A 20,255-nucleotide genomic window follows, 5' to 3' on the forward strand; every position below is an offset into this window, starting at 1 on the left:
TAGGAGTATCTGTTATTTGTGTTCAGAATAGAATATCTGTCATTTATCTCACTGAAACTTGTTGATTGTTAGCTTCTAGTGATCTTAGGCTGCATGTTCATTCTTGATTTCTTGCATATCACCTAATGTTAGTCGTCAATACTGTCAAGGTGCTGTATTCTCGACATATCCTGTGTCAATGAGCTCTTAAAGTGAGTACTGACTTGTATAATCAGCTCCGAATGGATAGTCAATTCCTATAGTGCAACATTGAATAGAACATATTTCTTTCCTGTTTCGGTGCACCAATGGCTGCTGCTGGGATAGGACGCATCTTCTTTGTTTTGGTGCCAATGGCTGCTGGATCGCCATCTTCTTTTTTCTGAGCTTGTTTATGTTTGTTTGTGAAGAAATGACTAGTAAACGAGTTGGTTTCTCGCCATATGGTATTAGCTTTATGAGAATTTGGTTCATTAAGAAGTGCAATAAGTGCTTTGTGAAAATTTAGTTCACTGAGAAGTGCAAATTGAGCGAAACATGAACATCTTAGTTGAGGAGCCATGTCACAATTTGAACAGACATAATATTGGACTTGAGAAGCTTCCGTCAAAGTATATACTACAACAACAACATACGCAGTGTAAACCACAAGTGTGGTCTGTGGAGACGGTAGGATGTACGCAAATCTTACCCTTTCTTTTATGGGGTAGAGAGCTTGTTTCCGATAGCCCTTGGCTCTAAAGAAGTGTAATTAAAGCAGGATAGAAAGGAAAATAGCAACAGCAAAACATCATAAACAAAGCAAATGAAGTAACAAATAGTAGTAAACATAGCATTTGTCAAAGTATATGTTGGAAAAATAAATTAGATTCATTCCAAGTAACTGAATTTACTTGGTTTACGCTTAAGAAATTGATATAAGAATGCATGCACGATTTTATACATGTATTTCTAAAGGCAAAAGGTCTAGAAATAAATAATGATACATGTAATAGACTAGGCACTTGTCAGAAGAATTGAAATATATACTTAAGTCGTTTGGTGCGCGACTGCACGGTATAAGGTGAGATATCCCATCACAAATTTTGAGATTAATTTTGTACCATATTTGACAGAAGGTATAAATTTATCCTGAGATTAATTTATACCTTCTAGCAAACAGAGTATAAAATGAAGTCCAAACTTCATGGTGGGATATCTCACCTTGTTCCACTAAGTACCTTGGAATTATTTTATCCCACCTCCCAGATGGGATAAATTAGTCTCAGGATTATATTATAATCCTGGGATAATTCAGTCCGCGTACCAAACGACCTCAGTGCTGTAGCCGTTAGCTGTTTGATTTAAGCTCACCAACAGCCAAGTAAAGTATTAGTTGTGTCATGATTAAATTCTTCCAGGCCCGAAAAAAATACTAGGTGATTTCTTTCGATACCTAAACCTTAGGGGACAGTCATATGATACCCCTGTTGGTGAGAGGTGGTTGAAGTCCGCAAAAGCTATAACCTGAACACCACCATCACTATATTGCTTTCCTCCACTGGTTGAGTCAAAGTACTATTGTACTAACGGCTTTGAATACTTCTTCTTCAGAAACAAGAGTTACACAGGATAGTAAGTACATGAGATAGCTCCAGTATGATATTGCTATGATATGGAAAAGAATTGTTTAAAACTTCAAATATATATATATATATATATAAAAAAATAAAAAATAAAAAATAAAAAAAGATAAATTTGACGCCTAAACTTGATACCTTCCTTGTGTTAAAAGCTATAATGTTCATCTAGCAAAGTTCCTCGCACCAAAATTGATAACAGGGAAGGAAAAAGAAGAATTTGCTTAAGCAAAATTTCTAACTTAAGTTAGGATCCTAACTTCCGATAACTTTTCGGTGACGCTTGGATTTCCTCTCTCTTCCGCGCCTTGAAGGTACCTTGTTTAATGATTCAGTAATGGACCTTGACGCTGTAACATTGCCCGAGGTCTGTATGGTTTCATTAGCTACAGGCGGTGGAGGATGAACAATTTCAGTGGCACCAGGGGGAGGTGGGGGAGCCCAGTGCTCAAGAATGTCTCGGTGATACCCCTGCAGATAATAAAAAAAGTAACAAATAGCTAATCTATTATATCTATCGTATGACAGAGATGAACCGATGTCTAATGTGGATGACATAAGTATTGCACAGTTCCTATTCAAGCATGGACGAACTGAAATTGTCACTTTTGAAAGAAAGACGAAATAAAAAAGAGCATTTCAAGGATGGTATGTCATCTTGAGAGGTAGTTATTAACTAATTATCATGTATCATGCAACTGCACATTGCATTTTTCCTCCCAGGACCATAAGAAATTAAGAATCTTCAATGTATAACACCAAGCAGAAACTCCCCGCAGCATATGAGCCTTTTGCGTGAACTCTCAAGAAATTTGGTGCAGGGCGGCACATCTCCTTTTTTCTTTATCTTTTTCCATTCCATTATCAAAGCATAAATCTTTGAAAATCCAAAAAGCGTAAAATAAAAAAATAACCTGAATCACAAAGTTGCGCCTTTCACAGTCCAAGAACATATTCACTGTCCAATTTGTCTTAGACATGATCTTGTCCCTCACAATGGCGAAGCTAATTTGGTCTCTTGGAGTAAAACGGTCCACTTCGTTAAACCAAAGACAAGCAAAGAGATTGGAGATTGGAATGTGCTCCCTTACTACTACACATCCCTCAGGGACATCTGCATGTAAAGTAGAATGCTAAAGCGTTCATCGAAGAGAAAATGTCTATATATGAGAGGTGAAGAAAGACTAGAGAAAAGAGGTTTTATGTCATTACCACTTGTAATAGGAAGTTTAGCTGTGGAATAAGGAGTTAGACCTTCCTTTTTATAGAATTGAACTTGATAGTCAATGGAAGCATTGTCAAACTTTGCAGCTGCCTTATTAGCTTCTGCTTCTACAAACACATCAAAGCGCCTATAATGCCTTGATATTGCAAAGCTGGCATTTTTTCTCCACAAGAACCTGATAGTGAAATACGAGTAAAAAAAGGTTTCAACTTTGCAGTTTTAAAGAACAACAAAAGCTCTGCATGACTATCTCAGCATTCAATTTAATAACCTTTTTATCAGAAGGGCAATCCCTTGATCAGTAAGATAGTTTCCTGTAATAAATACGGCTATTTAGCACTTCCTCACTTTTGCTTTAATATAAGTCACACTACAAGAGCAATTTTCATGAATCACTTACTCATCTTTTTTGAAAATAAAAATTATGTATGACTTCGTCAGTTTTTAAGGTGCCAAAAAATAGCCAAAGCATTGTTGAAGGCATCCACAAAGCGTTAGAGGAGATCATAACACAATCGTCACAATATCTACAATTTGGCAATACTGACATGCAACAGAAAGATCAATTTTTTTTTATTTTTTTTTGATATCGTGGTGTTCAGGCCAGCTTGCGTGCACTTCGACTAATTCCATGGGATACCTACCACCTCCCACCAAATAACAGGTACTACCAGGTAACTCTGTCCACCTAGGCTAGGACAAACGGGAAGAAATCACCTAGTGTTTTACTCTCTGCTAGGATTTGAACCTGAGACCTCATGGTTCTCAACCCACGTCGTTGACCACTAGGCCACACCTTGGGTGCTAGCAGAAAGATCATTTTTATATGAAAAAGATGATGGAAGAGCCCAGGCTAACAAATCTAGAGGTGACTAAATTTTTGGCAACAAACATTTAGCATTTCCAAAAACTTATTCTTTTTTATTACCTTTTCTACTGACCTTCACAAGGTAGGGCCGTAGGGGTAAGGTCTGCATAGACACCACTCTCCCCAAACACCACTTGTGGGATTACACTGGATTTGTTGCTGTTACCTTTTCTACTGCAGGCGGATTAAGCATGTGCAGACAACTATGTTTAAGAGCCGCCAGCGCCGAAATGTTTTTATGGTTTGTTATAGTTGATTCTAGCTAGAAAACTCTTGGCGAGAGTCTGTCTAGTGACAAATCAGGGAAAGCAATGTCTATACCTTTTAGAAGGTCACATGGGAGGCTCTACAGAAACCCCTACTGTCATTAGTCAAGAGAGAATTCAACCCAGAGAAAGCAATATCATGGTTATTGCTTTGAGTATCTGAAATGTGTATTAAGTCTTAGATGTACCTTTCAAGTATTTGATATGGATCGACAACCAGCTCAAGTTTGGCATCAATCCATAGAGAATAACGAGCGTTGGGAAAAAGCCTGTGAAGCAGAAGCTTTGGAACCTGAAATGTCAACAAATACAAATTAGTCGGAGAATTTTACATATGATACCAGTCTGGGTAGGTGAAGCACTCAGCTAATCATGCCAATGAATGGTTCTCAGGTACTGAAAATCTTCTCAATCCCATCAGGTAATAATTTCATGAGCGCAGAAGAATACTGATTGATCAAAAAAGTTAAATTGGATACTGAAACAACAAATGATGTCAAGCAAAACAAAGTTAGAAAACAATATAGCCTTATCGCACCCAAGGGTGAGGGTTGGCCGTCAATGAAGTGGGTAAAAAGCCATGGGAGGCTAGGATTTAATTCCCAACTGAAACAAAACACGCTATGGGTTCAATTCTTCCCATCTGCCTATGCTTTGGTAGGAAGAGTTACCCGATACCTGTGTTGCGGGAGGTAGCAGGCATCCGGTGGAATAGTCAAGGTGCGCCTAAGCTAGGGTGGACACCACCATTATCAAAAAAGAAATACAACATAGCCTCGTCACTTCAATCCAAGTAGAAAATGCAAAGCTGTCCTACTAAAAGGCAACTGTGCAGATGAAAATAGAGGAGAAGTTTGAGCGAGAATTCACATAAAGCACTCACGGAAATCCTGAAATCAGAATCAAGCTCAATCACCAATCTGATTCAGTAAAAATCTCCGTGTCCGTGCTGTATTTCCATCAAAAGGGTCAATTTCCTAATACCAATCTAAACAAAATTATTTAAAGGCTCTCTATTCTTGAAAATTCCAGGAAGCAGCGAATAAGAGAATACAAGTACTGAATAGAACTTATAGAGTGCTAGATGAGAACTGTGAAAAAGAAAGACTAGTTTGCATTTAAATTGCTACAGGAAGTAACCACATAAAGCATTGCCTACTCTTTTTCTAAAAAGGAGTAAGTAAAACGGAAGAACTTAACATTAACAAGTAGTCATATTTGACATCACATAAAGTATCATTGCCAAAAGCAAAAGGATAATTGCCTTCTGCAGCAAGATTATAAGTAAGAAATCCATGAAACACGCTAATTTTGTAAAATCTCATAAGTTATCACGCATTGCATTTTTATACTAGCTCATATGGCAACAAAAAAACAAAAAGAAGAACAGGACTATGGGCCAGGATTTGAAAGGAAAACCTCAATCCGCATGTAGATGGGGACTGAGAAACAGTGGCCGAGCCAGGATTTTCACTAAGGGGGTTCAAAATATAAAAAAGTAACATACGAAGAAGCCTAAGGGGGTTCAACATCTACTATATATACATCAAAAAAAAAAAAAAAAATTAACCATGTAAAAACAGTGTTTTTTTTTCCGCCGAAGGGGGTTTGGATGAACACCCTCGGCCCTATGTGGCTCCGCCACTGCTGAGAAAGGGATTCAAACTTCAGAGATGAATAGAAAAAATAATTGTGTACACAAAACAGACAAAAGGATAAGGAGGTAGATGAAATGCACTTGTCAGAAGTTTAAGGGACAGAATTTTCCATTCATATAAAATCTGTTAAGTATATTTTGATCAAGTAAGAAAAACTGTACAGTGGTTGACTCTAATGTGAACAAAATCTGTTGAGTAATACTAAGAGAATCAAAGGCCTTTCACCAACTAATAATTCTTGAAAATTTCAACTACTAATATAGGTGATGTATCATTGAGAATACCAACCTTTCCATTTCGCCTCGGATCATCATAAGGTAGGTTATGAACAATGACAATTCTCCATAAGCCAATTCTCATGGTACCATCTAGCTCACTAGAGTTTCTTAAGAAAACTTCTGTTTCTTCATCCACAAGCATGTGGAAGCAGACATTTTTTGTGGCATATTCGCTGATATTTTTTGGTTGCCTTATCAAATCAAAAGCTCCTGTCCAAGAATGTACTTGTTACAAATTATAGCCAGCAGATTCAACAAGAAATGCTACAGCACGTGAACTGAAAGATCAAATACCAAATATTGCTGATGCCACAACGACACCTCGACAAGATTCCATTGCATGAAGGTCAGAATCATCAATGTCAAAACCTGTTTGATGTCCAGGCCTGATTCCTCTAACAAATCTATCGCATGGATTTGCAGCAGAAATAAACACAAATGATACAAAGTGAGAGATATTGTGAAACATGCAATTATTTACAAAACTATCCATCACACTCTCGGGTTCTTGAATTAAAAGTGTCTTTCGAGTCTTTTGTTTATGAATGAGGAACTCGAGTTTTTTTTTTAATAGGTAGGGGTGCTTTTGAGATTAGTGTTATGACACTAATTTTAAAAGCCCCAAGTTTAGTTATTTACACAAAGCCTCTACCTCTCCCACCCTTCCCCCTCCCCTTTCCCGGGGGAGCAGGAGGAGGAGGAGGAGGAGTCTTTTTATAAAAAAACTCAAAATTTTAATCTTCACCCCCTAAGTTTTTAGTAGTTATAATCAGGCCCATTTTCACTAAATCTCAGTTAACCTGGTCAAAGTCATTTTTTTATTTTTTTTTAAATTCAAGAGTTGAGAGGTCCCTTGAGTTAAATTGTCTCCAGTATCTTATAGATGAAGCCAAAAGGCAAAATTCTTAAAAAAAAAAAAAAAAAAAAAAATAAATAAATATAGAAGCGGTGGATGACGCTTAATATTATAAAAGAATTGCCCAGGTGGAAAAAATATCATACCCACAGTGCACACTCATGGACTCTCTTACATCATATGAATCATTCCTCTGCATCAGTGATGGATATCCTCCAAACTCGGGTTTCCCTGAATTTTCTTCATGAATGTAAGTCAAATTGCTAACCCCAGGAGAAAAGGATGGTGCATCAGGCATTAATGCAATAGCTTGTTCAACAGGAAGATAGCATACTGGACATGCTGAAAGAATGTAAACATACAGTTCAGAATCAGACAGTACGTCAGAGAGAAATTTTGACAGCACGATGACATACTTAAAATCTTATTGTCGGTAAGTGTACGACAGATTTAAACTTACGCCTTGGTCCCGTCCTCTTTTTATCTGCTGGCGGGGGTGGCAACGTGAAGCCTTCACATGGATTCCCAGGAGGAAGAGTGTATCCTTTAAAGTATACAGGACGAGGAGGAGCAAGAGGTTGGACAGTTAATGCCCTTTGTCCAACATTAGTTCTTGTGGAGGCATTAAGTTCTTGTGCATCTTCACCTATGAAAGAGTTGAAATTGGAGAGGTTGTCAGAAGCCAAAAAAGAAGATAACAGAAGGGCACTGTCATATACTATAACCCACATATGGAACAGCAAAATCAAAGCAATTATTTAGCCATGACCAAGAGGAAGATTAAAAAATGTGCTATGTTAGTTGATAATCTTCCAGTGTAAACTAGACATAATCAGGAAATTTCCTAATGATGAAAAGCCTACTCAGAGCTAAAGCTAAATGCCATCAAGCCAAGGTAATCATTTCAGCGTTTAGGCAGGCTCAAAGCTACTACCTCCATTTGAATTTATTTGTCTTAGTTTGACTGAGCTTGGAGTTTAAGAAAGTTAAAAAAAAAAAAAAAAGATTTTTGAATTTTGTGGTCTTAAACTAAAGATAAGTATGATGTACCAAAATGCCCGTCATTCTTGTGGTCTTAAAATGCCATATGAGATGTTGAAATTAAAGAGTTGTCAAACTAAGAAAGAGGCATTCCTTTTGAAACAGACTAAAACGAAAAATAAGACAAACAAATTGAAACAGAGGGAGTATAACTATCAGAGACAACATAAGAGCTACTCATGTTTAAAATAGCAAAGTGATTGTGGTAATAGTAAGAATAAAGCTATATAAGATTGTTAATTTCGTAATACCATGTTTAATTAAAAAAAAGCTACATCCCAGAGTGTTAGAACGACAAACTGTAGCTCAAGCTCCAATCAGCATAAATCGAAACAGAATCTTATCATATGTATTTAAAATTCAAATAATCAATCTATCAACGACGCTTCAATCCCTAAACTAGTTGGGTTCAGCTAATGAGAAATTCAGAAAGCAGCAAGGCCAAAAGATTAGAGATCAAACCTTTGTCAGCAAACAAGACCCACAAGAAAACTGCTAATGAAACAGCACACAATAGCAGCATCCCCACCTTCTTTCTAGGTGCAAATTTGTGAATCCCGGGGAATAGTCCTTCTTTCTCCTTAAACATTTTAGGTTGCTTTCAGGGTGTTGTAGTTTAGAATGCAGCAAAGAACTATAACTTTCAGAAGAACAAAGAGTAAATGACTCTATAGTCATTGTTGTCCCCTCACCCTCAGTCCTCCTAATTTACCTCTCATTATCCTATTTCCTTTCATACACATGCAATTGTTATCTTCCTAGAGTTCAAATCGTGGTATAAAATTCACCTGCTAATATGGACTACTTCAACCAAATCTCCCACTCAAGTGAAAAAATCACTAAATTCACCAAGAAAAACGAGACACAACTCGCCAAATGATCACAGAATCGATTATTAACCAGAAATCCAACTGTTTTCTTTCTAAAGTTCAAATCTTGGTATACAATCCACCTCCTAATGTGGACTACTTCAACAAAATCCTCCACACTGAGGAAAAAACCACTAAATTCACCAATTAAAACGAGACCCAACTCGCCAAATGATCATGGAATCGAAATTTAACCAGAAAATCCGACTGTTTTCTTCCTAAAGTTCAAATCTTGGTACAAAATTCACCTACTGATGTGGACTACTTCAACAAAATCCCCCACACTAAGAAAAAAACCACTAAGTTCGCCAAGAAAAACGCGACCCAACTCACCAAATGATCACAGAATCCAAAATCAACCACAAATTCCAACTGATTTCTTCCTAAAGTTCAAATCTTTGCACTAAATTCAACCAGAAAAAAGAGACCCAATTCACCAAATGATCTCAAAATAAAAAACCAACCACAAAATCCAACTGTTTTCTTTCTAAAGTTCAAATCCTTACACTAAATTCAACCAGAAAAAAGAGACCCAACTCACCAAAATGATCTCAGAATCCAAAACTAACCAGAAAATCCCCTTTTTCTTTCTAAAGTTCAAATCTTTGCACTAAATGCAACCAGAAAAAGAGACCCAATTCACCAAATGATCTCAAAATAAAAAACCAACCACAAAATCCAACTGTTTTCTTGCTAAAGTTCAAATCTTTACACTAAATTCAACCATAAAAAGACACCCAACTCACCAAATGATCTCAAAATAAAAAAATCAACCACAAAATCCCCTTCTAAAGTTCAAATCTTTACACTAAATTCAACCAGAAAAAAAGACCCAATTCACCAAAATAACTCCACAAATAAAAAATCAACCCTTTAATTCCTCTATGTGGATCCAATAACAACAATCCAATATACCAAGAACATTACTTCAGGTCTTTAAAAAAAAAATTGATTTTTTTCCAGCTAGTGAAGATGAAGAGTTCAATTATACTACAAACACTCAGATTAAGAATCAGCATTGAAAAACAATAAGCTGGTTCTTGGGTATAGATGATCTTTTTTCTTTAGAATTAAAAGATAATAATTTTAAAATGAGTACAATTAATGTTAGTGATGAAATCAAGATGGGGGTGGAAATTAATTATTTCTAGCTATTTGTGGAAAGTTATCAAATTTCAGATCACAGTTCAAGGTACTTTTTATTAGGTACCTATAATTTAGGAACTTAATTTTCCATTTTCATGGTGCATATGTTTGTATAGTTTCTCCATAAAGTTCTGCATGTATAAAAATATTAAATTAAAACACAATGTTAACAAAAAAGTATACATAGTAGATATATTTGATTGAAGAAAATGCACCAAATAACAAAAAAGTATACATAGTAGACATTAGACATATTCTATTTATTTTATTGTTAGCACCCAATAAACTAGTCATCTATTCATAAAGATATATTCAGTTATTCACTAAATAATTTTATTTTAATTTCATATTATAATTTTCACATTATAATCTTAGTATAATTTGTTAGCAAATTAAACGATCTCTGGCATGTTATGTGCTGATCGATTACCAAATTTTCCATGCCAGACCAATCATGAGACGTATAATGAAATTATATTAAGGGAAGAATGATGTAGACAAATCTAAAAATGATACCTAATATTATGTTATCCAAGCTAAGTACATATATGGATGTTTAAGCGGAAAAATTTACCCGCAACGAGTGTTTACACCAAGTCAATATATACGTATCATGTGTGGGAATATAGAGTTTTTCAAGTTAATTGTAATCAATTAACATATATATTTTTACTTCACTAAATCACTTAATCGTTATAAATTATAGTATTAATTTGGGTATAAACATTCGATACTTTTTTACTTGTTTAAGCTATGGCTCACACTCAGCAACACTTAGAAGAGATAGAGACGAGATTTATCTTCTTCCAATGTCTATTTTGATGGACAAATTCCCTCGTTGAACGTATGTGCATTTACCTTGTGCATTACTAAATCGTGTTGTTCATGACGGTTGATTTTATAAAGTCATTTGCTCTAACTTTATGGTATGTGCACTATTTTTCTTTTTAATTTGTTTCAAAAAAATGTTACCTTTAAAATTCTCACTTTGTCCTCAAGTAAATGAGTTATGGTCCTACAAATTTTAAAACCATAATTTAAACTAGTTTCCTTTTTTTTTTTTCTTTTTTTTTTTTTTCATAAACTCTATGACTACTCAAATAGTGCAACATGAATTTGGGACGAATGAGCTTGTTGTACATAATTTATAAAATCAGCAAGCTTAGCATGAAGCACCAGTGGTCTAGTGGTAGAATAGTACCCTGCCACGGTACAGACCCGGGTTCGATTCCCGGCTGGTGCATTCACATTCTTTGCGGGGATAGCTCAGTTGGGAGAGCGTCAGACTGAAGATCTGAAGGTCACGTGTTCGATCCACGTTCACCGCATTACTGTTTTTTTTTTTTTTTTAATCTAACAACATTTCATGTTCTACTTTTGCTGGTGATCTGTATTTTATCTTCTTGTACAGTGTCTCAGCCAATGAATATGGAAATGTTTGTGACTTTTTTCTCAATTTTTTTTTTTTAAAATCTAACAAATTTTCATGTTTTACTTTTGCTGGTGATCTGTATTTTATCTTCTTGTACAGTGTCTCGAAATGAATATGGAAATGTTTGTGACTTTTTTCCCAAAATATCGGTGGTGTTTTGAATTAGCTTGGGCATACGCTGCTAAGTGCTAATGAACATGATAATGTTTCTATTTTAATAATGATATTGTGTGGACTAATTTGCGCTCACTTCAATTATTTCATTGAATGTAATTACCTTTCACTAGCAAGGTATTGGGTAACTCTGCCATCGAAACTTAGGCAGCTAAAGGAAATCGCTTGATATTCCATCGTTGTTGTACTTCGAATCCGAATTAAGATTTGCATCCACTTCATATGCGATTTGACCACTTTGGTTGAAATGTTTGTTATCTTTCTTGGCCTTTTACCAACTTGATATTCCAGTATTTTACTATACTATCCGATTCAAGTGTCATTAAAACATCATTGTTTGTTTACCATGATAGCTAATGTTGGAAACAAGTTTTTGGTAGACCATAACTAGGCACAAATATCATGAATACGAGTTCTGGACAAGGTAATCATGAAAATCACGACAATATTACCATAGCAAAGTATGGAACTTTGGCGTAAATGATAATTGATGATTCATTAAGCCTTCAAACCAAAGATATTCTCGCAAAAGTTGTTTCAGCACTAATGCTTCAAATTTTCACTTACAAAGTGATCCTACTGCAAAATTGGTCTAATGCTTCAAATTTTCACTTACAAAGTGATCCTACTGCAAAATTGGTCTCTGACAAAATGTTCATAACCAATAAAAACAATTTGTGGTAAGAATATGCTGAACTAGTTTGTTTCGATGTTGAAAAGCTCTCAATAAGTTTGCACCCTGCGACGCCCTGGCTCTACACATTGCAGTTACATAAAAAAGCTCAAGATCCACAAGATGATTAAGCAGCACTTTTTTCAGGCAACCTGGATGACCAAAACAAACGAATTAACATCATTGAAACCAGAATCCAGCAGCAGAGATACGAAATTTCTACTAATTCAAACAATAAAAAAAAAAAAATGGTGCAAACCATACTTATACTACATTATATCAAAAGCTGCATACAAGGAGAGGTGTTGTGGAAGCACCAAGGCGTCAGTGTTACTTATACAATTTGATTAATTAGGAATAGATCCACACTGCCATGGCTTCTAAACTAACACTCACATAAACTGAGTTTCTTTTAAAGTCATACATTAAGTAACATTATACCGCTAGGATCGCCAATCCACACGTTAGAGGTTCATTGGACTTGATGTCCACCAACACGCATTAACTTGATTCATGAAAAATTTGGTACAATCCAAGTATCCAACTTCAATGATGCTTATATTTTTAATTTCAGATAAAGCTAGCCTAAGCAGCTAACGTAAACAAATTATAGAACAATAGAAGTCAAATCTATCCCCCAATAAACTAACAGAAAACAAGGAAGAAAAATGAGTGATGAATAGAGAACTAAAGATAAAACAAAGCTGCACAGCATGCTTAAATGCAGCCAAACAAAAACACAAGTATGCAAAACCACTTGTGTTGTTTTGCGTAGTGGAGACAGAATCTTGCAGCATACTTGGATGTAGCGAAACTATGAGACGACTTGTGTTTTTTCAAGAAGGAGAAACTATAAGTGGTGTTGCATACTTGTCTTGCGTTACATGGACCCCATGTGGAAACCAGAGAATTGCATCCAGTTACTGGCTTCCGGGGCACCACCCAAAGTTTCCCCAAGGCACATATATATATAGCGATAGCCCAAGTGAAGAGTTGAAGCCATCTAGTTGGAGGAAAACCCACATGATTTAAAAAAAAATAGCAAAGAGAATTTTGAGGTGGTGATGCACAAGGACCATAAATGAAGCAATTGATCAGGAGACGGAAGTATGGGGAGTGGGTGGGCAGTTGGGATTGGATTATGAAAAGTTCCAGTTTGGGAAATCTCAAGAGCAGATTTAAGGACCTTTAAATTTGAGATTAGCGTTTTCCTAGAAACAAACAAGTCCAAGATACTACAAAAACGAATTTTTCGTTTTACAGGAAATGGAAGAATGGAAAACAAACTTATCACATACACCTACTGCTTGCTGGCTTAACAAAATTGCAATTAATCTATTTACTTTCTCTCATTGTTCTCCAACTTTATCAAGACTTTCTACATCTATTTCAAATTCTCGAAAACTCAAATTCCTCTCACGGCCAAAACGACCAAAGGTTCTACTTCATATAGCATAGCCATAGATAAAGAATTTATTTATATTTGTTGACCTTCATCACATAGAGGGCCCTTGAGAATGTTTCTGCTTCGTATTTGCATCTTTCAACACAACCAAAGATATTTTTTCAGAACGACTACAACAAAAAGAAGAAGGCAGCTTACACCTAGTTCCCAGAGCACTTCCTAAGCAACAGAGTCAAATCAGCTTAAGAGCCCTCTTGTAAAAGAACTTTATGGAAATAAATGCTGACCAATGAAATAGACAATGCCATCTTGGTTTACCAATAAATCTAAGCCTATTATACCAACAACATACCCAGCATATTCCAACAAGTGGGGTCTGGGAAGGGAACAGTGAACGCAGACCTTACCCCTACCTTGGGGAGGTAGAGAGGTCATTTAGACCCGCGGCTCAAGAAAAGGCATTTCAAAGAAGGTCAGATAAGAATTAACAGAAGTAAAGAAGTCGTCACAAATACAATAGAAAGCATAACAAAGCATTATGTAAAATTATACCACATTAAATTATTAACAAAAAGAAATTTTCACCACTAAACCATGGATTTGCCCAAGAAAAACGATTGAAAAAACTAAGTCACTTAAGCATATCCATATTTCAAGAATAATCGTTCATTGGACATCGAACAAATGCAATTTCAGTCAAGGTTATTGGATTTTCTCCCCCTTGCTTAAATATGAAATAGCCTTGCCCATGAGCATCATTATACAAGAAAAGAGAAAAAAATGAAATCTGAGGTAATCAAAATTAATTATTTTAAGCTCCTACAAGGGCATAAAAAAACCTTATTGATGCTAAGGAACATAAGACTGAAACATTTGCTTGTTGATATAACTTAAATGAAATTATTACCCTTATGCAGCTTCAGCGCTTGCAGGTTTTTCCTCCACTTCATTCACAGCTCCATCTACCTCTCCACCTTCTACATTCTCCGCAGGAGGCTGAACCTGTTCATCTTCTGGCAAAGGCTCCTCCACATAATCATTTTCAAATGCATCAGGAGGAACCTCATAAATTCTCACCTGTGGCTTGGTTGGGTCCTTAACGAGCACGTACTTCCCTTCGTTCAACTTCATACACAAGTCCACGATACTTTTCACAATGCCCCACATATTTGATGTATTCAAATTAATCTGTGATGCAAAGTCTTTGGGCTTGTATCCTACAACGGCTAATATAACATGGTTAAAGTGATCCCTAGGATGAACCCTTGAGACATAACCCAACTTCATCATATCCGCGTTAGCTAACAAAGCTTGCGTAGTCCATTTTGCTAGTTTATTGGCATTGTTCTTCAACTCAGTAGCTAAAACCGCACCCCTTTGAGTTTCCAACTTTTGTCTCCAATCGACTCCGGAGTACTTCGGATCAAACTCATTCAGTGCATTCAATGTCAAAAAGGACTTTTGATTGTTCAGTTCCACCACACTTTGCACTTCACATCGTGCCACTAAGTATGTATCGTTATCCAACTTCCACCTTCTATATCTATACGCCGCTGATGCCACTTCCTCCCCTTCAGTTGCAAAAGGGTTAGGCTCATCATAAGTTAGCTTATTCCCATCCCTTTTCAGCACTTGCTGGGAGAAATTCTGGTTTATGTAAGCGGCTTCAACGCTCAACGAATATGCTGAATTTATATCCTCTTTGGCATCAGGCAAGGGTTCCTGCGATGTCTCGTGCACGGAGAGCAAATCCAACTGTGATCCATCACGTTTATCGAAGAATAACTTATTTCCAACACGTTGAACTACAATATCCCAAGAGTAAACTGATCTCGAAGCACACATTAATGTGGATAAGATAGTATCAGTTGCAAAAACTGTAGCTTTATCCTCATTAGCTAAACGACGAATAACAGGGTCATCAGTAGTGGTAACTTTGAAGAAATTCCGGTTTTTGAAACGCTCAAGACGGCGTTCGTTCTTCGGAGAGATACGATCGCATGAACGGTCGTAAAATTCAATTCCCCCGCAGATAAGCAAGTCTTCAGCCTCCGGAACAGAGAAAGAAAGTTTCGAGAAGGTTGAAAAGGGGATTTGATCAAGCATGTTCCATTCTGGTTGGATATCAACTGAGGATTTGAATACGGAGGATTCCCGGCGAGCCCCGGCATTTGTACCAGAGCGGTTAAGGTTGTAAAGCCGGTCACGACGAGCTCGTTCTTTCTCCGCATCACGCTTTTTGGCTTCAACCTGTTGGGAAACAAGGTAAAAAACACAACATTTAGCAAAATAATAGCACAGGAAAATTAAATACTTTGTGGCATATTTAAGACCACAAGATTAAAAAGCATTTTGGCATAGTCTACATATCTTTAGTTAATAACCGCATGATTCAAAAGTATTTTTACTTTCCCGTGCCAACTCAGAAACGGACAAACATTTTGAAACGACGAGTAGGAGCCTGTTTGGATGGGCTTATAACATAGGGCTTATAAGCCAAAAGTCATAAGCTATGAATCTTTGGCTTAAAAACAAGTACTTAAAAGCACTTTTTAATCTTACCCCCAAACACTACAAAACTACTTAAAACTTATTCCGGCTTAAAAAAAACTTATTCCGGCTTAAAAGCTTCTAAAATACGTCAATTCAAACAGGTTTTAGCACTTTTCATATAGTTTTCAAATATATAAATTATGATCTTAAAATACTGAATTAATATAATCCAATTTAGCTCCAAAGTTTACTCAAATTGACACTCAAACAAGTGAAAAATATCACATAAATTGAAACAAAACGAGAATACTACACAAGCCTACTCGTCACGGCACCAAAGCCACAATAATTAACAATTTAAAACATTTAAAAGGCATACTAATAAATCACAGTCAAATATCTCAAAAAAGCGAAAAGCATCACATAAATTCAAACAAAGCGAGTATACTATACAAACCTACTCGTCACAGCACCAAAGTCACAATAATTAACAATTTAAAACATTTAAAAGACATATTAATAAATCGCGGTCAAATATCTCAAAAAAACGAAAAGCATCACATAAATTGAGACACAGAGCAATTATGCTACACAAACCTCCTCGTCACGGCATCAAAGTCACAATAATTAACAATTTAAAACATTTAAAAGGCATACTAATAAATCGCAATCAAATATCTCAAAAAAAAAAATGAAAAGTATCACATAAATTGAAACAAAGCGAGTATACTACACAAACCTACTCATCGCGGCACCAAAGTCACAACAATTAACAATTTAAAATATTTAAAAGGCATGCTAATAAATCGCGGTCAAATATCTCAAAAAAAAAAGTATCACATAAAGCGATTATACTACACAAACCTTCTCATCATGGCACCAAAGTCACAATAATTAACAATTTAAAACATTTAAAAGGCATACTAATAAATTGTGGTCAAATATCCCAAAAAAAAAACAAAAAATATCACATAAATTGAAAGTTTGAAACAGAGCGAGCACACAACACAAACCTCTTCATCACGGCGTTGCGGTAACTGAGACCGGTTATTATCAAACCTCCACCTAGGATTAAACTTCGAACCAACATTTTAAGATGTATTTTTTCACCAAATTGATTTTTCATATAGTCTTTAAATATATAAGTTTGTCTTAAAATATTTAATCTAATCCAAATTTAGCTTCAAAGTTTACTCAAATCGACACTCAAAAAAACGAAAAGCATCACATAAATTGAAACAGAGCAAGTATACTACACAAACCTCCTTGTCACGGCACCAAAGTCACAATAATTAACAATTTAAAACATTTAAAAGGCATAATAATAAATCACAGCCAAATATCTCAAAAAAGCGAAAAAGTATCACATAAATTGAGACACAGAGCAAATATACTACACAAACCTCCTCGTCACGGCACCAAAGTCACAATAATTAACAATTTTAAAACATTTAAAAGGCATACTAATAAATCGCGGTCAAATATCTCCAAAAAAATCGAAAAGTATCACATAAATTAAAACACAGAGCGAGTATACTACACAAACCTCCTCGTCACAGCACCAAAATCACAATAATTAACAATCTAAAACATATAAATCGCAGTCAAATATCTCAAAGAACGAAAAACATCACATAAATTGAGACACGGAGCGAGTATACTACACAAACCTCCTCGTCACGGCACAAAAGTCACAATAATTAACAATTTAAAACATTTAAAAGGCATACAAATAAATCGCGGTCAAATATCTCCAAAAAAATCAAAAAGTATCACATAAATTGAAACACAGAGCGAGCATACAACACAAACCTCTTCATCACGACGTTGCGGTAACTGAGACCGATTATTATTAAACCTCCACCTAGGATTAAACTTAGGCCTAGGTTGTCCTTGCCCATAATGATGCGATTTATTCGTCGCATTATCGACAAGTCGAAACGACGAATCCTCATCAGCAGCTAGTAACGAATCATCACCTGAGAAATCAAAAGCGGAATCATTAGGGTTTTGTTTGGATCCGGGTCCGGGTCGGTACGGGTTACGGGTCCAATCTGCGATCCGACCAAGCTTATCGGATCGAGAAAAAGGAGCAAATGGAGCTGAAGATGACGACGTCGTATTGGTGGTATCTGGTGGACCCCATCCGTCAGGGTTGTACGGTACAGCGTTGATTTCAAAGAGCACCATATTCTCAATTTGGGTTAAGTTTTACTGAGTAGAAAAAGAGAGTGGAGAAAGATGATGAAAACCCTAGCTTAAAAGAGATATATATAGGTTGAGAATTGCCCCTTATTTATGGTAAACTAGGTCTAGTTTTGTCCCTTAGATATGATTTTGGGCATCTTTAGTCCCTTACATTTGTTAAAATTCAGCGTATTTGGTCTAACTAACAGAATGGAGATAAAAAATAACGATTACTATAAAAAACACAGCAAAAATTAGGGGTGTAAAATGGGCGGATTGGGCTGAAATTGGCCCAATCAAAATGAGCGGAGGTAGTAAATAGGTTGAAATTTAACGTTAGGTAAAAGTTCTTGAAATTTGAAACGGGTTGAAATTTAAAAATGGGTTGGGTCATGACTTGCCCAACTTGACCCAGTTTTTTTGAAGGGTCTATTTTAAAAACATTTTTAGCAAAAAATATTTTTCATGAAAATTATTTTTGAGGAAAACATTTTCCGTGGTAAATATTGTCGAGAAAATTTTTTTTCGTGAAAAATATTTCCCTTCATATTAAACATACCACAAACTTATAAGATACATGATATAAGAAAAGTGTATATATAAAAAAAATAAAGTAAATCTCAAGCAATAAACCCAAATTTAAGTAAATCTTAAAAAATAGTTTAGAATTGGGCTAAGTTGGAGATCACTTTAAAATGGGTTATATTGGGTTGGGCTAAACTCAGCCCAATATGAAAATATCTTGAGCCCTACCCATAAAATTTTGGACGGGTCATCACCTTTTGAGCCAAATTTGACACCCCTAGCAAAAATCAACCAAAAAATCGAACTCGGTTATTTTATTTTTATTTTTTTTGTAGTTTTTGGCGCAAAAAATGGCTTAGCTTGGTCGATTATTTAGAAAAGAATGCGATCGAACACTCTTGATTTGTTGAAGTTGAGCGCATTTGGTCCAACTAATGGAATAGACTTAAAACTAACTGTGAATATAAAAAAAAACACTATAAAAAATACGATAAAATGGATCCAAAAATCAAGCTCGGTGGATTTATTAGTTTCCCAATTTTTGGAGCAAAGAAAATCGGCCGGGTTTGGTCGATTTTATTTAGAAAAAAACAATGTTAAAATTTTTGGGATGGATCGGTTTTTCGGTCGGTTCAAAAGCTTGGTTGATTTTTGCCGAGTTGTTTGGTAGTCACCATTAGTTTTTAAGTTCATTTTGTTAGTTGGACTAAAGGTACTCCACTTTAGCAAAGGGGGATTAAAAATGCTCAAGGTTATATTTAAAATACAACAATGGACATATATAGTTCTCACGAGTAGAAAAAACTGAGTTGAGAAAGATGATAAACCCTAACTTAAAGAGAAAAATGGCAAACCCTAGCTTAAAGAGACATAATATAGATTGAGTAAGTTTCTTAGTTAAAATGTAATTCTGAGAATCTTTAACCCTTAAATTTATTAAAGTAGAGCACTTTGATTCAACTAACAAAATGAACTTAAAAACTAATGATTACTACCAAAAAAAACACAGCAAAAACCAAGCTGGGGTCAATTTTTTTTTTAATTTTTTTTTTTTTTGAGTAAATTGAGATCAGTCAGTTTTTCAATCGATCCAAAAGTCAATCGATTTTTACCGTTTTCGGTAGTGTTGTTTGATAGTTACTGTTATTTTTTAAGTCTATTGTGTTAGTTGGACCAAAAGTGCTTCATTTTAGCAAACTTATGGGACTAAAATGCTCAAGGTTATATTTAAAACACAACAGTGGACCTACTCCCATAAACAAGGAACAATTTTGACTAGAAGCTCTAAATTTGAGCAATAGCTCCATGAGGAATCTGCAAAATGAAAAATAGCCTGTTGGTTTTTTATGTATTAGGTCAATCAAGTTTTACCATGTAAGTATAAACTATAAACTCCTCACTTTAATACCAAGCATCTCTTTTTTTTTCTTTTTGGTCACTTTGTATCCATATCCTCTTCAAATTCGATTAATTCAGCTTGTGGCAAAATATCACTTTAGGTATAAAACACTCCCTGCCAAAGCAATTATCAGAAACCCATGACTATCATTTCCCTATATAT

The 20,255-nt window shown here is 35.6% G+C and overlaps 2 protein-coding genes and 2 non-coding genes across 4 annotated transcripts; 2 read left to right on the plus strand and 2 right to left on the minus strand.

The window, feature by feature from the left end:
• Nucleotides 1–1,523: 1,523 nt before the first annotated feature.
• LOC132053437 (probable hexosyltransferase MUCI70) lies at nt 1,524–9,949 on the minus strand. Its single transcript, XM_059445472.1, has 9 exons — nt 8,253–9,949; nt 7,210–7,395; nt 6,896–7,091; nt 6,188–6,297; nt 5,904–6,103; nt 4,146–4,249; nt 2,811–2,998; nt 2,513–2,712; nt 1,524–2,069 (listed from the first exon to the last, which is right to left on the minus strand). The coding sequence occupies exons 1-9, from the start codon at nt 8,377–8,379 to the stop codon at nt 1,854–1,856; spliced, it is 1,527 nt and encodes a 508-aa protein (XP_059301455.1). The 5' UTR covers nt 8,380–9,949; the 3' UTR covers nt 1,524–1,853.
• Nucleotides 9,950–10,977: 1,028 nt separating this feature from the next.
• On the plus strand, nt 10,978–11,048 carry TRNAG-GCC (transfer RNA glycine (anticodon GCC)). The gene has a single exon. It is a non-coding gene; the product is annotated as a tRNA-Gly (tRNA).
• A 12-nt stretch (nt 11,049–11,060) lies between these two features.
• TRNAF-GAA (transfer RNA phenylalanine (anticodon GAA)) lies at nt 11,061–11,133 on the plus strand. Its single transcript has one exon. It is a non-coding gene; the product is annotated as a tRNA-Phe (tRNA).
• Nucleotides 11,134–12,008: 875 nt separating this feature from the next.
• Nucleotides 12,009–18,233, minus strand: LOC132053439 (eukaryotic translation initiation factor 3 subunit D-like). The gene is made up of 3 exons (XM_059445474.1): nt 17,795–18,233; nt 14,397–15,739; nt 12,009–12,236 (listed from the first exon to the last, which is right to left on the minus strand). Exons 1-2 carry the CDS (start codon nt 18,170–18,172, stop codon nt 14,399–14,401), a joined length of 1,719 nt encoding a protein of 572 aa, XP_059301457.1. The 5' UTR covers nt 18,173–18,233; the 3' UTR covers nt 12,009–12,236; nt 14,397–14,398.
• Nucleotides 18,234–20,255: the final 2,022 nt, after the last annotated feature.

This window comes from Lycium ferocissimum, chromosome 4, assembly GCF_029784015.1.
Source record: "Lycium ferocissimum isolate CSIRO_LF1 chromosome 4, AGI_CSIRO_Lferr_CH_V1, whole genome shotgun sequence".
NCBI lineage: Eukaryota > Viridiplantae > Streptophyta > Magnoliopsida > Solanales > Solanaceae > Lycium > Lycium ferocissimum.

Bases quoted from the DNA above. Each gene is read 5' to 3' on its own strand.
- LOC132053437 (XM_059445472.1), bottom strand. From the start codon at position 8,379: ATGTTTAAGGAGAAAGAAGGACTATTCCCCGGGATTCACAAATTTGCA. The intron at 6,104-6,187 runs GTATTTGATCTT...ATTCTTGGACAG, and splicing joins TGTGGCATCAGCAATATTTG to GAGCTTTTGATTTGATAAGG. The intron at 2,999-4,145 runs GTACATCTAAGA...TTTCACTATCAG, and splicing joins CCATATCAAATACTTGAAAG to GTTCTTGTGGAGAAAAAATG.
- LOC132053439 (XM_059445474.1), bottom strand. From the start codon at position 18,172: ATGGTGCTCTTTGAAATCAACGCTGTACCGTACAACCCTGACGGATGG. The intron at 15,740-17,794 runs GTTTGTGTTGTA...GTTTCCCAACAG, and splicing joins CGCAACGTCGTGATGAAGAG to GTTGAAGCCAAAAAGCGTGA.